The sequence below is a fragment of the Ptychodera flava genome, chromosome 9, assembly GCF_041260155.1.
Source record: "Ptychodera flava strain L36383 chromosome 9, AS_Pfla_20210202, whole genome shotgun sequence".
Lineage (NCBI taxonomy): Eukaryota > Metazoa > Hemichordata > Enteropneusta > Ptychoderidae > Ptychodera > Ptychodera flava.
In genome coordinates this window covers 3,080,002-3,095,594 of record NC_091936.1, presented here as the reverse complement: position 1 = coordinate 3,095,594, position 15,593 = coordinate 3,080,002, and the positions used below count along the sequence as shown (strand labels likewise).

Genomic DNA, 15,593 nt, shown 5'->3' with positions numbered 1-15,593 from the left:
GTACCTTCTCAGAGGAAAAGTAATTTATGATGAATGTTCTGATGACATGATACCTTTTACCTGAAGTGTATTTTTGCTCAAAGAATACCATGTAATAAATATCTGTCTGTTACAATTCCACAATGGTATTATCTTCTTCTGATATCAGTATACACAAAGTAAACACAACGCAACGTATGGACATTCAGTATGATCACAACATTATAATGGCTGTGTTGCTATGGTGATAACATAGAATTCTATATGCAGGCACTAATGCTGCAGTGGATATTTTAAAATTTAACAGTTACATCTTGATAATTTACAGCAGTTTTTTCTTGTCCATTTAGGATTCACAAACTCATAAAATGTAACCAGTGTTATTAGCAAATCACTGTCTTCATCATAACTTGATAGATTCTCCTAAGCTAATGATAAAGACAATTTGGATACTTGGCAAAGTGTGATGAAACTTTCATTATTTGACTTGAAAAAGAGAAGTTTCAAGTTGAAAAATTTACAAAAAGAGCTGTCTGGTGTTATTTTGCACAGGCAGTGAACCTTCTCAAATTCATCAAGTCATTGAAATCGAAAATTCTTTGCATCTGCCTTACCCTACATACACCAAGTACATTATGTTTGATGTCAAATTTTCTTGCATGAGAGAAAACTTTCAATGTATCTAAGAGGACATACTGTGTCTGATGTAGTTTAGAGAACACTGTGTGACTGTGCTTGATGTACTGGAAATTGAATAAAATAAACTCCTTTTTGTTTATGAAAGTAAATCAATCATTTCTATTGAATTATTCCATGATTGGTAAAAAACATCCATTCCGATATACCGGTACTACAGAGTAAACAGACTGCAAGCTTACACTTGCAGAGAATCTTCTGACATGTCAAATTGTTGAAGGTTTTCTTTTGTTGAAAGAAAACATTGACAGTATTTTGTTCAAACAGTTGTCTGTTCATTTATTAATTGTTGGTAGTTAAAGGTTGACATTATCACTGAAAACTGAATACATGTACCTGTGTACAATAAGTTGGAACAGGCATTAATATAGTTGCGGATAAATACAAAATTAAGACTAAATCTTACAGCTTCAGACAAATTCTGTCAGTCTGTCTATCCTGGAAACAGCTAAGGAGGCAAATTATGTAGGTTAGGTGAATGTCTATCCATATATGGAATTAAAAAAAAATGTGACGTTACATTGCTTTTGAACAAAAGGTATCAAGAAAAATTAAGCTGAATGAAGTCAGAGCATTAGGCAGCTAGACTGATGGAATATTTGTGTCTAATGACCATGCAGTGAGCTATCCTAACTGCACTCAGGGTCACAGTTGGTTGCACACTCTCTATGAGGTAAATGATACTGCATCACAGCTGGGAAGGCATTATCAAAGCTGGTTGGTGCTTTCATTTATCATGGCATCAAGTCAAAACTTAATCCTTTCAATCCATCATCTCTGTGGTAGATTTAGCGTTTCCAAATTGAAAAATTTCTCCTGATCCCAGCAATACTGAAAGAGTAATGAGGCAGACACCATTGGATATCATTTGCTAGGTTTCATGTCCCAATGTGACTTTTATATGACAGCTTCATAATCAACTTTTGATAAGGTAAACTCGGAATGATTTGCTTGCTTTTACCTTGTCAGACAAGTTCAGCTTGTAGCAAGCAGACATCTGTGGCAGTACTGTGGTGTAAAATTTTGTACAAATCTGAAATTTATTATACGTGGACCGATCTCACTTGTAATGATATAAACTACATGTAGGGCAAAAATTATTACATAATTGCAAACAACAAAAAATCCCTATTTGGGTAAAAAAGTATCAAGTCATGAAAATGTCTCACATCACAGAATTGACAGGAATGATGTGTTCAACATTTCATTCACACAAACTAATGATATGCACCTTGAATGAAACAAACACTTCAGTCTTATAAAATCTTGAATTATACATTTTCTTTCAAATCCCTGTTACATATACCTGTTCAACTCTCAGAAGAAAAAAAGAGTAAATCTTTAATTAGTGTCTAGTTGTTTAATGAAATATTACAATTTCAATTGCCACACATGGTTTTCAAATAAATATTTGCCACAATATCTAGTCAAACTGTTAATTGAAGAGTCACTGTGATATACCGTATGTGTTTAACCTTCAACATACTGCTTCCACCACATTGAATTTTGTTTCAAAACTAAATTACCTACACTGACCATCTTGTTGCCATGACGACAGCCAATCAGGTGTAGCTAGTGTAGGAACCTGATCTTCCCGTCAACTTCACCATTAAAGGCAACCTTTAAATATGAACACTTCAATGGATTTCTTTTTTCCATTTCTGTTTTTGTCTACCAACAGTGTAAGTATAATATCAGTTGTGTGGAAATGAATTCAGATCGTGATAATGCCTGAGGCGTATTGTGGTACTGTACATTGTCAGTGTATTCACAGTAATGCATTACACAGACATTATTGTAGATACACTAGCTGTAGGGATACAAAAAATAAATCAGCTAACACTGGTTAATGCTAAGAGTGTAGAAAGCCATCAATATTAGTACATTCAGATGCCAAGAAGGAATGTGGCTCAACCTTTGGCAAGATATCGTCATAAACAATTTTGTTGCAACACACGTCATTTGTATCTGAGTGAGCATATGGCACTGAAGACTTCTATCCACTGCAGGCATCAATACACATCGCTATACCAAACAATCATACTTCTATTGCCTCTCATACACAAGTTGAATTTTTCAGAAAATCTGGTCACGTCTCTTTCTTTAACACAATTCAAACTTTCAGAAATACAGACATTTAAGTATAGGAAAGTTCTGGTAACAACACACAACAACATGCACATCACCCATAAGTGCTAAAAAGTGTTGAAATTGATTTTAGCTGCAGGCACAATGTCAAGGAGACCAATTATTGACTAGTGTCTTCTGACATTTAGTAACACTCAGTATTTCAAATCCAGTCAGGATTTATTTATGCTTTGATTCTCAAACATTGCTGAATGGACAAAGCCAACATTCTCAGCAATAGCTTTGAAACCAGAAGTGTTTGGCCTTTACCAGTACAATCTACTACACTAGCTGCAGTATTGTTTTGACAAGGTGTATAGATCTAGTGTATGTTGACAGTGAGAAGACTTATTTGCACAAATGATTTGTCAAAGTCTGGTACACACCTATCAGTTTCCATGACAAAATTGGAATCTTCATGTACACTAGGCAATAGGGCCGAGTTATGGAACATACCATTTCATGTACAACTGTCATTATGGAACATACCATTCAGGTATGACTATCATTATGGAACATACCATTCAGGTATGACTCATCATGGAACATACCGTTCAGATTATGGAACATACTGTTCAGTTATGACTGTCATCATGGAACATACCATTCAGGTATGACTGTCCTTATGAAACCATGGAGCTAAAATACCATTCAGGTATGACTGTCATCATGGAAAATACCATTCAGGTATGACTGTCCTTATGAAACCATGGAGCTAAAATTGGCTCCATGATGAAACATACCAATACCGCCATTATGCAGGTTTGAACCTTGGGAAAAATCACTGTGATTGGCATTGGTTATCTACACTCAGGTAATTACATTTTAAAAATGAAACGACATTGAGAAAACTAAAATGTCAACAAATGTAATGAATTGCTTGTGACTGAACTGCTGTTTTGCCTTACAAGAATTAAGTTGATAGTGCTGATTAATTAGAATAGACTACAGGGTACACATAACAGAAAATTGTGATACAGATAATTTCAACTTGAATTTGCAAGAGCATGGCATACATTTCAAAAGCTTTCAGAATCTTAAAAAATGTTACGATATAAATTACTTTCTGTCCTTGAGTTTCCTGTGAGAACACATAATCATTTATTGTCACTATTCTTTTCACATGTGCAATGTAAAATTTCACTATGGCTAATGCCTGTCCATTATGACTGTGCACACATGCATTCCTAGAGCACAAAGAAGCTATTGGGAGTGATACAGCTGGAAAATTGCAATTACAGCAGTGACTGATGAGAAGTTTGCGTATTAAAGTGATCCTCATAACCTTTCTCTGCAGTGTTTCAGATTTCTCTTCTACAAGTTGCCATGGCAACTCCACAGTAACAAGCAAATAAAGTTGGACAAGCAAAAGGCCACAGGAGAGTTGAAATGGAAAACAAATGAACTCTATTACTAAGCTTCAATATTTGTCTTACCTTTCTCTGTCTCTAAATTACTGTACCATCGTGGCACTATTTTAATATTGTTTTCTATATCCATAAAAAATTGTAAATGACACTTTGATCCCACAATGTTGTAATTGATCATACCGCAGTCAATACATGCGTGTATCTTGTATTTTAATGCCACAGTTTCTTTATTAAAAGATGGCATTTCTATTTTATATAGTTTGAACAAATGTGTTCCCCATCATTTCTGAACAATATATGCAAACCGAATTTTATGGGAGGTGGCCTTGGAGATTCTTACAAAGATATTTTAATGAGACAAGACAAAAATATCCCAACTACAATACTGTTAAATTTGTCATACTTGATTGAAATGAGAATATTCTAAGGACCTGAACACATAATTTTGAAACAATCACGCATGGATTCATTTCTCACAACGAGTTTTTGAAAAAAAATGATCAAAATATCTTTCATTGGAACTTGAAAAAAAAATCAGTGTTACAACAGCCCATGGAGCTTGCAAACAAAATTAATAGGCTATCTGAAAGGCATATTTGAGCAGATTTTCTACACAAAGTCAATGAACTGACCAAAATTCATCATACACAGAATATTCAAGATCTCATTAGATGACCATATATCTTAAAATCATATTTTTTCATTTAGAGAGTGCAAATTTTTCTTATTATTGTTAATAACATAGGACCCCTAATTGTCCATACACACTACAAGCCACTATCAGACTTTTATAAAATAGTAAGAACATATGCAATTATGCCAATATAAAGTAATATCCTTTCTTTGTTCAGAGATTGTCTTGGACAATATGGTTTGAAACTAAAAGCTGCTTATCTTTGAAGTACACAACTGCAATCCTGGCATAAAATCTCATCTGTAGAAATCAAAATTAATCTTTCCACAGTTTCACTGTTGTTACATTCATTGGATATTGACAGCATAAAACCTGACGCATGGAAATTAATAATTTCTGTGATGAACAGAAAATGATGCTCAAGACAGAGACTGTCTAAACTCAGTGTAACACTGATTATTTGCAATGGATCACCTTCATCAGGAATAATTCTGCAGCCTGCAATTTCTCTCATTTCACAAATTCAAAGCCATGAAACGCAAGTCTACAATCTGAACTATTCAATAAAATTGTAGAGATACCTAGAAGTCTCAGTAAAGTGACATGGATGTCAAATTGTGAAAGTTTCAAGTACCAAATTATTCATGGTAACTATGAGCTAAATACATCCCTCTGAGTCTGAAACAAGTTCTAAATGGATTTCTAGGTGCCACAAATTTTCATCTAAGCCTTCAGTGGTTCCCATTAACCTTCAGTTAGATTAAATAATATGACAGAACTCCATGGCAACAAACTAGTCAACTAGTGCAAGGCTTGCAGTGTATTCTGTGGCCATCCCTGCAGAAGCGTGTAGCATGTGCCGAAATAGCAGAATACACTTAAATGTAAATACCTAGAGTATGAAGTGTTTGCACCCTCATGATTGAGCTCTATTATTATTATTTATGATAATTACAACAGAAAACACAAACAAAATGATACCAAGTATGACAGTTTTGACATATGAAGTATGGCAGACTGATATGTACCAAGTTCCTACTTTTGTTATCACATTTGATGCAGGATGATGTCATCGACTTCTCACTGGCTACTTGTGTCGCACCCCCAGTTCTGATTGGGTAAACTGTTGTTTACAACACTATGAGAAGCATAAATTGAATCCTTTTTTCACATTTACAAAGAATAGAAGAAGTGAAATTTGAATAACTATAGTTGATGTAAAGCTGAATGTGAATCTGGTGCTTGTGGTTGAAATCTAACTGACTACCATCAATACAATACATGGAATGAAGAATTACAGAATATTGACTGATACAATGCTATGTTTCAGTTTGGTAAAACTGAAATGTGAAATATGATGGATGTTGCTAAAAACATTAGGTTCCTGAGTTTAAATTTTTCAGCAAGTGGCACTCAATTCATGTGAAATCTACAGGCAAATGATGTCTATTTGACAATAATTATGGATGAATTTCAACATCTCATGAAATATTTCATATATGATTCGACACCATTTGTAACAATGATAAAATGTGAAAATCAACAGCAAATTCAACAGTTTTACCACTTCTTAAATGATATTTTGTTTTTGTAAATGGATAATTTCAGCATTGAAGGTTTTTTGTTCAAAGATGTAAGATGGACACATTAACAATTGCAAAGTTTCTAAAAAATATTGCAACTTTCTAAGCATCATTTGTTGTAATTGTAACTTTGTGACAGTGAGTGTAATGTAAATTTAACTACAGATTTTCTAAGGGCCTAGATACAGGACAATTGGTTTATATCCTCAGTCAATCAAGTTGTTCAAACATTAATGCAAGCATACAATGTATCATATTTTGTTCAGAATGATTGCATTTCTTTCATTTTTTTGAGATTTTAGAAGTCAATAATCTATCATGAAGGTCACCATTGTTGCCATGGATATCAAGCTAATGATTATATTGTACAATGTCGTATCACCTAATTCAACTCAAAATATTGTTTCATATCTTTCAATCAATATTATTACATATGCAAAGTATATCCAAAGAATGAGATTTACAAATCATTTTAAAAAATAAACACCATTTAACTCACATAACGTTTTCGGTGAAAGATCAAAGGTTGAACTATATGAATAAAATCAATCAAATGTTATTGATGTAATATGAAATACAGGAAACCCTTGATACATATAATTTATTCATGATAGTATTTTAACCATGAAATGCTTTATATATATGGACCTTAAGTCATGTCTGAGTCTCTGCATAATGCTATGGGAAAAGCGCCCTCACATTATTTGTGTGTTGAATGGTAATATATCACATACACATACCAGCAGACTTTGTTCACATACAGGCATACATTTCTGGCTTGAGTTACATAAATTCTGGATAAAATTAATCAATAAATTCCCAAAAACTATGTGGAAACCAAGAATAAGGCTTATGTTGGAACTTAGCAAATCAGCACGACTACAGGCCAGAAAAATATATCCCAGTCTAACAATGCCAGGACACTGTTTCTAGAGGCTCGTTTCTATTGACAACCATTCCAGCATTTCAAACATTCTCACTGATACCACCGATCAACACTGAGTACCGAGTTTTTGATCAGAGTGAAAACTGAACACCAAACTCAAGAAAATGAGAATTCACCAATCATGAAACAATTTCCCTCCTTCCGGCCACCAAAGCCAAAAGGGATGCCTTGACGCCAGCGCTGGCACAATAGTCAATAACTGCATGTCTAACATCACTTGCCGGGATGCCGTGTCCATTTGTAATTAAATAAATGAAGAAAGTCAAAGCCTGACTTTGACTTTCTAACAGTTGCATTGTTACTTCACCTTTCATGAGGAAAAGGAAATTTTACATTGCTCAGTTTTCAGTAACTGTTCAAACATGAAGCATTCTACTGATACAAGCATTTCATCTTCTTTTAAGTTGTTGCTGTTCTTCTCTAAATATATCATTTTCTAGTTTGACACTTTACTATTAAACCTTAGTTCAAATTTACTTGAGTCTACTTTCAATTGTTAAGGTTCGTTACTATATACAATGATATTTTGAAATTCTGCATGGCAGGTTGCATACTGACGGCAATGAAGTCATGCGTTGATAGTTTTATCTTTTACTGTAAATGAAGCTGATGGCAATCAAATTACAATATCATGCTTCAGTTTCAACACAACTATGTAAAAATTTTCTCATTTCACAAATAATTAGAGAATCCATCAGATATAATAAATTCAGCCTTTGTGCCTCTGCTGCACGTTTTATAGTAGTGTAGTGGTACAAGTGCTCAATGACATAAAGGTCTGGCACTTCAGTCATACAACCCTGCTAAAGTTATTATTAAACAACGCAATCAAACAGTGCCTGTTCACTTAATTTAAGATAATACACAGATTCAATCATTCTAATTGATACTAACCTAGGGAGTCCACTAGAAGTATGGCATTACATCTCTACCTAGTAGCGCACTTTATGCTTATTTGATTCATAATGCATTCATACTCCTAGTTCAGATTATGATAGTGACAATGACAGACAATTTATCTCTGTGCAGTAAAATTCAGTGGCCCACTGGAATGATAGCTTAACTCCTCTGAAAAAGGAACCTTTTATTATTGATTCTTAAGATTTGCACATTGATGATAGTCAAACAGTCAAAGATTGACCACTAAAAGTAAAACGGTTAAAAGGTGTTAAAAATACCATTTTCATGTGAAAATTATGGATCATTATTCCTTGGAAGTCATGAAAGGTCTTGAGTAGTTGGAAAGCAGAAACAAATCCTCTCCACACTCATCATAAGTAATGAGGTCTAAGATGTGTAATTAATGTAACTTTATTGCACATTTAAAATAGAAATATTGTCCAAAACACAAGAAAAGTGATGCTTTGAGTATTTCATGAATGAGTGCAGGTACACTGACGTCTCTGATCACATTTTTAAAACGTCATAGAGAAGATAAGTAATATTTCAACGGGATCATACATATGATTTATCTAGTTTTCTAGTTTAAGCAACTAAGGGATAAGACACACATTTGACATCTCTGTTTGTTATTTCTGCTATTTTTACTTTTTAGTCTAAGCAAAATATTATCCAGAATTTGTCATGATGTAGTCAGAGAATGCTCACATTAAAAAAACAAATTAACATTTTGATGACAAAAACCCATTAGATGAATACAACGACCATCATTAAATAAGTAATCAAATATATATTTACTATGAATTGTCTGTTGCACCGAGAGTCACACAGTGGGAAAAAAGTGACTGAATTTAAAACAAAAATGGTAGTTTTTCAGTGGGTGAATTCCTACTTCTTTCAAATCATCTTGACAGTTGACATGCTACTCTAATAGTACTTCCATTGTTTATCTGAATAACAGGATTATTCTAGCAATAACTGCTGTATCTATACCAATAAGTTCACATTGCCATTTCTTACACTGCAGTAAAGTTACTGAGTTCATCCAATATTAACGACAAGATGAACTGGATCTCCACCCTCCAAAAGGCAAGAACAAAGATTGAATTATAGAGAAGAAATAAATTTGCCAAAATTTTTATGAAAGACACACATAATGATTGTTCAGTTTTTTGTGCCAACTGTAATAAGAGCAGCTGACACCTGTTGTTGTTTTTATTTTCCGGAAGGGTTCCGATCTTTCTTCCTCCTTACAAAATAACAAAAGATAACTTCCATCTGTAGATTACAGATGTTGAATTCTGCAGAGGAAATGCTAATCTAGGATGAATACACTGATTGTGATCCATGGCTTTATTTCATTTGACATTTGATGGTGACGTAAGCACCCTAGAGACTGGCAAATGATGATAAGAAATACAACACCTGGTGCTGCATGCTTATCTTATCAAAGGTCATTAAGTACAAGAGATAGTGTCAGTATTTACTATAATATAATGCACAATTATAAACATCAGCCCTTGAAGATAAAGAAAAAGAGTTTCATCCCCTGGCTAAAATGTTGGCATTTCTGATATGAATGGCATACACCAAAATAGATAAACAATTTGACAGGTTAGAATGACTCTTGATGACATACATGTACATGTATATTTCAAGTTTTATCATTTGTATTCATGAAATAATACACTTGTGGCATACAATTACTTCTAATCAATGTCAGAACAACAAAGCAGAAAACATCAAGATAATCATATGAACCTTAGGGATGATTTGTATTCTCATCAGCTATCACATGCAATATATCATTGTCAATGGTCTTTGTTAATATTGTAGAGGACAACAACAGTTAATGATACATCTTACAGTACTGTCTTGATTTAAATAAATGATATACGAATTTGTGTTGGTCATCAGCTGGTAGAATTGTATAAAAAGCAAATTTTAACATTGTTTAAATTGACTTATTCACCTTTTTTGCTATCATAGCTTGGAATGAAACGTGAAATAGTCCATTGTATCTTTGTATGTTCAGTTTTTTAAAGACTTTAAGTTATTATATCTTCAATTCACCATCAAATATTTTTTGGTCCATTCTAAATACAAAACCTAAACAGAAGTAAAATGGCATTACATGTCATGACAAAACACATTTTCAATGGAAATGGTCTATTTAACAATAATATTTTATCGTGGCAAAAATATAGCTGTATGAGGATCATGTACACATCAATCAAAATATAAAGGTAGGGTCTTGTAGACCACTTTAATTCATAGAAATCATGATTTTCTCACAGAATTACATTCTGTAAAGCAAAACGCTGATACAATTTGATTTCCTGTGGTAGAATCTAAAACTTAATTATTCAATGAATAATATTAATGGTCTATTAGAATATTAAAAGACACTAAAATGACAACGGAAAACACCAGCTACTGCTGACGGACATATTTAATATTAGTGATGGTTAAATGATCTCAAATTGAATCCAAATGTATTTCTTTTCAATTAAAAGACTAAAAAAAATCACCTGATATTATGAATTTATCACATTAAAGTGTGTGTTTCTAAAAGTGGAAACCATTCAGAAATTTTATTATCAATATTAAATTGTACATCAATGAACTGTACAACACTGAATAGAGATTTGTGACTTGAACATGCTATCAAACAAGAATTGTTTGGGTTACCAAAACCTAGGTTACGCAAAAGAAAAAGACAAATTAACAACAACTTGTTATAAAAAAATCAAAAGTTTATCAGCCAAACCTTGATATGTACCTTAAAAAGAGCATTAGGGCAAAAATGTTTGATTAAAGAGGCAGTAGATTGTATATTTGATGATCAAGCGTAACAACATTGCCTGTGTATGTGTAGCATAATTAGTGTAGAAATTAAGCTGCCACATTCTACATGATCAATTTATTTACACAGACAACATAATCCAAGGCTCAGGTGCACCATCGATACCTGTGCCATAAATCATGCAGAGAAATGTCAAAATAAATGAAGGGTGCAGGTCAGACCTTTTAAAATAATAATTGTTCTGAAATATGATTAATCATGCTTTTCAATTTGTTGTAGGCAGTCAACCTGGAAATCTTGTTTTGAATACCTTGACAAAAATAATGTGATGAGATAAAAACAAACATAACTCACTTTTATTACTCATCTTATACAAATAATTCTTCAAATTTAATGTCTAATTTCTGAAATTTAAAGAGATTTCTGTCAAAATCAAAAGAAAGACTGATTTAGATTTGGACAAAAATGCAGGGGGAGAAGTATCGGATGATTACAGAGTCTGAGTAAAGAGTATCCTTTCCTGTCATCAGGATATATGCAAATATTTTTTTAAAATCCTTATATGTTGTATTACAATATTTGTGCTATATCTCATTGTTTGAAAGTTTCAAGTCACATCACCTTTTTTTGTAATTATTCAGAAAGACTTGCATCAGATCAGATCATAGACAATAGATCCAAACCTTGATTACTTGTACATCAAAGCATTTCCTTACATCATATAGAAATAAATGAATCAGACATGAAACAAACCAATGCCTGCATGAAAGTTGACAGTTTTAGAGTTGACATGAAATTGTTAGAAACAGTATCTGTCTACCACTTGACATAGCAGGCTTGAGGAAACTCAACCAAGGCAATTCTGTGATAAAGCACTGTTTTCAAACTACTATAAATCTTTCTGTCTCTGACCAGTGAGACATGCTATGGTAATTACTCTGATATGCATTGATGCAGGAAACACATAGGATGGGAAACTGAAGGTGATTGAGGTGACAGAGGTATTGAAAAGGTTAATTGTTATAGTCAATGTCTTTCAGTGAACAGCCAAAACTTATGAATGTAAACTAATGATTATTAACTTTTGGAAGCTTTTTGTGGTCCAAAAGACAGCATGAACATTGCCTTTTTCGAGAAAATCAGTTATTTTCTGCAAGAAGATTGAAATTCATACAAAAGAGGTTCAATCATCTTACAGAAAATCAGTTATTTTCTGTAAGATGATTGAAATTCATACCAAGGAGGTTCATATTCAGATATGTTGCAAACATTTACTGAGAGCTACATTCAAACATAGAAACCGTGAATTACTCGCCTACACCTACCACTCGGTGAGTAAATATATCATATACGGTAAAAATATGAAACAAAATATGAAACAAAATGAGAGTCATTGTTTTTTTATTTCTATTGATCATCATTTATCTGATCATACATAATATCCCCTAGGTAAGCTTCCATAGTAACCCAATAAATGTTTACAGTGAAATGTATATGGCTTCCTTTTGTTAGTTCTGTAGTTTTATTCTGGTGTTTCTCTCTTTTTTGCTTTATATGTGGTTGTACTTTTTATTGTTTTTATTTTGTACTAAACAATGTAATGCGAGGTGTGTAAAGAGATTTCAAGCAATTTTAATAATTACTGAGATATTGCTTGACCTTTGACCTCAGTGTCTTCTTCATCTCCATGCTGTACCATACTTCATGAAGTTTTATTATACTTTGCTGTTTTCTTCTTTATCAAAGACTGAATATGAAAGTATTTTTGTACATTTTATTATTCCTTTAGTTATGCCATTAGGAACTCATAAAATGGTTTACTAGATATTTCACATAAATCGAGATACATCCCTGATCATAGCAACATCAGACTGATTACTTCTTCAAAGAAGACAATATTTTTAATTGACAAGGAATTGTGGAGACACTAATGCTGGTGGTATACATGGAGTATAATAAGCTGGAAACACATAAAAGATACCCTAAATTCCTAATCGACCAAGCAAGCATTCAAGAATGATGAAAAAGGTGGAATGTGCCCAAAATCTTCGTCTGGCGGTCAATTTTGCGAGAAACACAGATAATTGCATCATTTCTCCACCAGCTATGCGATTCAGAATTTACCAATGACCCATTAAAACAAAGATAATGCAACTGATAAAATTTACTTGACTGTTTGAAGACGTAAATTCGTATAGGCAAACAGACCACTGACAGGGACGCTACAGTTATATTTACAAAATTTTAATATATCCGCATGGGCGAATGGACGCTGAAAACTACACCTACATGCTATAAATGGTCAAATTCACCCCAGTCTGTTTCTGTGCTGTTTAATATATTCACTCTCAGGTTTGTCTTTTGTTATATTATTCCTCTTTCTGACTTCATTCTTTGTACAAGCTATAACAAGGACGTCTACAAGTCGTTCCAGTGTGTTAACACCAGGTCGCTAACGTTTTGTCTTTTTTTTATAGAGCTGATTGTTCTGTATTGTTCGAGTCGTGAAATTTCTTCACCGTCCGTAGTACTGATAACGCGTCAACTTAACATCCCCATACAGCTCAAAGTAAATCCCTGGACTCGAATGGCAGCATAATTTGTATACCCGTTTATGCTTTAAGTGATAAAACTGCTTCACGGCGAAAGGTACATGTATGAAAACAGCTAACATTAACCATGGATGTAAAAAGGGGATATGTATTGTAAATCAAGACGTAAACTGCGTTAAATACTTACGGAGACGCAATGATGGAAAAACCGTTTGAATCATATTTGCACCTTATATAATTAATGAATGATAACGAATACACGGTATGTGCGGTGTATACAGATAGACGCCAACATTCGCGAATTGTTTTTGGAACTAGCTATTTCCCTGCTATTTCCCGGACTTGATGATCCAAGCCGCAGCTCAGCGCTCGGATACAGTTGAAACGGCGGTAATTTTAACACGATATTAAAGTGCCGTTGTCGCTCGGCGACTTGAACCGGACAAATGCAGCTGTACACATAACAGATTGTTATCGTTGGTTCTTCTAAGATGTACCATATGAGAATAAACTAGAAGCTTCAAAACGTCTGATACGAGTGATGGAGTAAAAGGCTGAAAACGTTGAAATCCCGCTCTCTGATCAACTCACCGTTTATCCAGACACGTTATCCATTCGGCCATCTACGCTGCTATAGGCTCTTACTGTTCCGATCCGCTCCCGAGACACGTCAGCCGTGCCGAGTAGTGCTCTTGATCTGCGATGAAATGGTGTAGATGTCTGCCAGTATGCACACGGAATTATCAAGTCGCAGTAATTTTCTTCGAAACCAGAGCTGGAGAGCGCTTGCCTAAGGAAAACCACTGTACACAATCACGGCCTCGCTTCGCGCTTCACAATGACAGATGGCTGATGTTTCTGCGTACTGCACTGATAAACACCGCGCTGCTAGTGATGAAGGGGTTTACATGACTGACAGGTATGACTCCGCCCATTAGATGCTACACAGTGAGACAAGCCGTGGAGACAAGCTTCTCTCCATCCATTATGTTGTCTCGAAAGTCGTCGACTCACTTTTTTCTGCCACGATTGTCTTGACGTCTAAATTACTGCATCAAGGTCTCAAATGTAGGCCTATATTTCAGTGTGCTCACGGATAAAGATGTTGGCCGCAATAGATACACCCTGGCTAAAAGTCTAAATTTTGTATCGAGGGTCACACTGCAAAACCTTCATCAGTGCGGATAAGCTTATGTTAGTCACACATCAAATGTTACTTGACTTGCTCAAAAAGATAAATAAACGATTTCCTATGGGCAATGTGTTTCTCTCCTTCTGAAGGCTATGTAAAATTATATATCTATAACATATTAACTTGATGAAGCCTCAAAATCCATTTTGCGCAAATTGTTATACCATTCAAATCTTCTCATTCCCCTTTGTAGTTTTCATTTTCTCGGGATAACTGGCCGAAAGTACATGAGAAACGTTTAAACATGCTGAGTCGAGTACACGTCTATGCCTGCTTCAGCGACTAGCCTGGCATGAAATTTGCCGCGCCGATATTCCTCGCAAATCAAGTGTGAGGCGGAAAGCCGATTCCAGATCCTTGCTGCTTTCGGATTCGACCACTTGAGAACACGGACAGTTTGAGTAATTCGTTTGCTTTGGTCTCTGTTTATGTATATTTGTTTGTATGAGTCCGTATCCATCTATGTGGTTAACATCTGTTGACATTACATAATACTGACATTAAATATTTACCACAGAGAGTTTCAAGTGTTGCCATCATCGTACGTTGGTGTTGGTTAGATCCGTAGGGACTGGTCAGTTTCTTCGGCCGGGATGATTTTTTATTTTTTGCGGACATCAAAAAATGGCTGTATATATATATATATATATATATATATATATATATATATATATATATATATATATATATCAGAAGTAGTCATATAGTTTAATTTCACTCGAACGGAAATAAGTACAGCAATGGTGTACATATAAACGTCATGCAAATGAATGCAAAGAGTGGATCATTATGTGTTCTCTAAGATATC

The 15,593-nt window shown here is 34.2% G+C and overlaps 1 protein-coding gene across 4 annotated transcripts in view; it reads right to left on the bottom strand.

Annotated features, from left to right (window-relative positions):
* LOC139139762 (rap guanine nucleotide exchange factor 4-like) overlaps positions 1-14,429 on the bottom strand; it is a 93,208-nt gene extending 78,779 nt beyond the window's left edge. For 3 of the 4 annotated variants that reach the window (XM_070708661.1, XM_070708664.1, XM_070708663.1), the window contains exon 1: positions 14,185-14,366. In XM_070708661.1, the coding sequence (XP_070564762.1) occupies positions 14,185-14,216 (32 nt within the window). In that variant the 5' untranslated portion in view covers positions 14,217-14,366. Of the gene's footprint in view, positions 1-14,184 lie in introns of all 4 variants that reach the window. The other variant, XM_070708665.1, reaches the window with a different exon arrangement.
* Between the last annotated feature and the right edge of the window lie 1,164 nt (positions 14,430-15,593).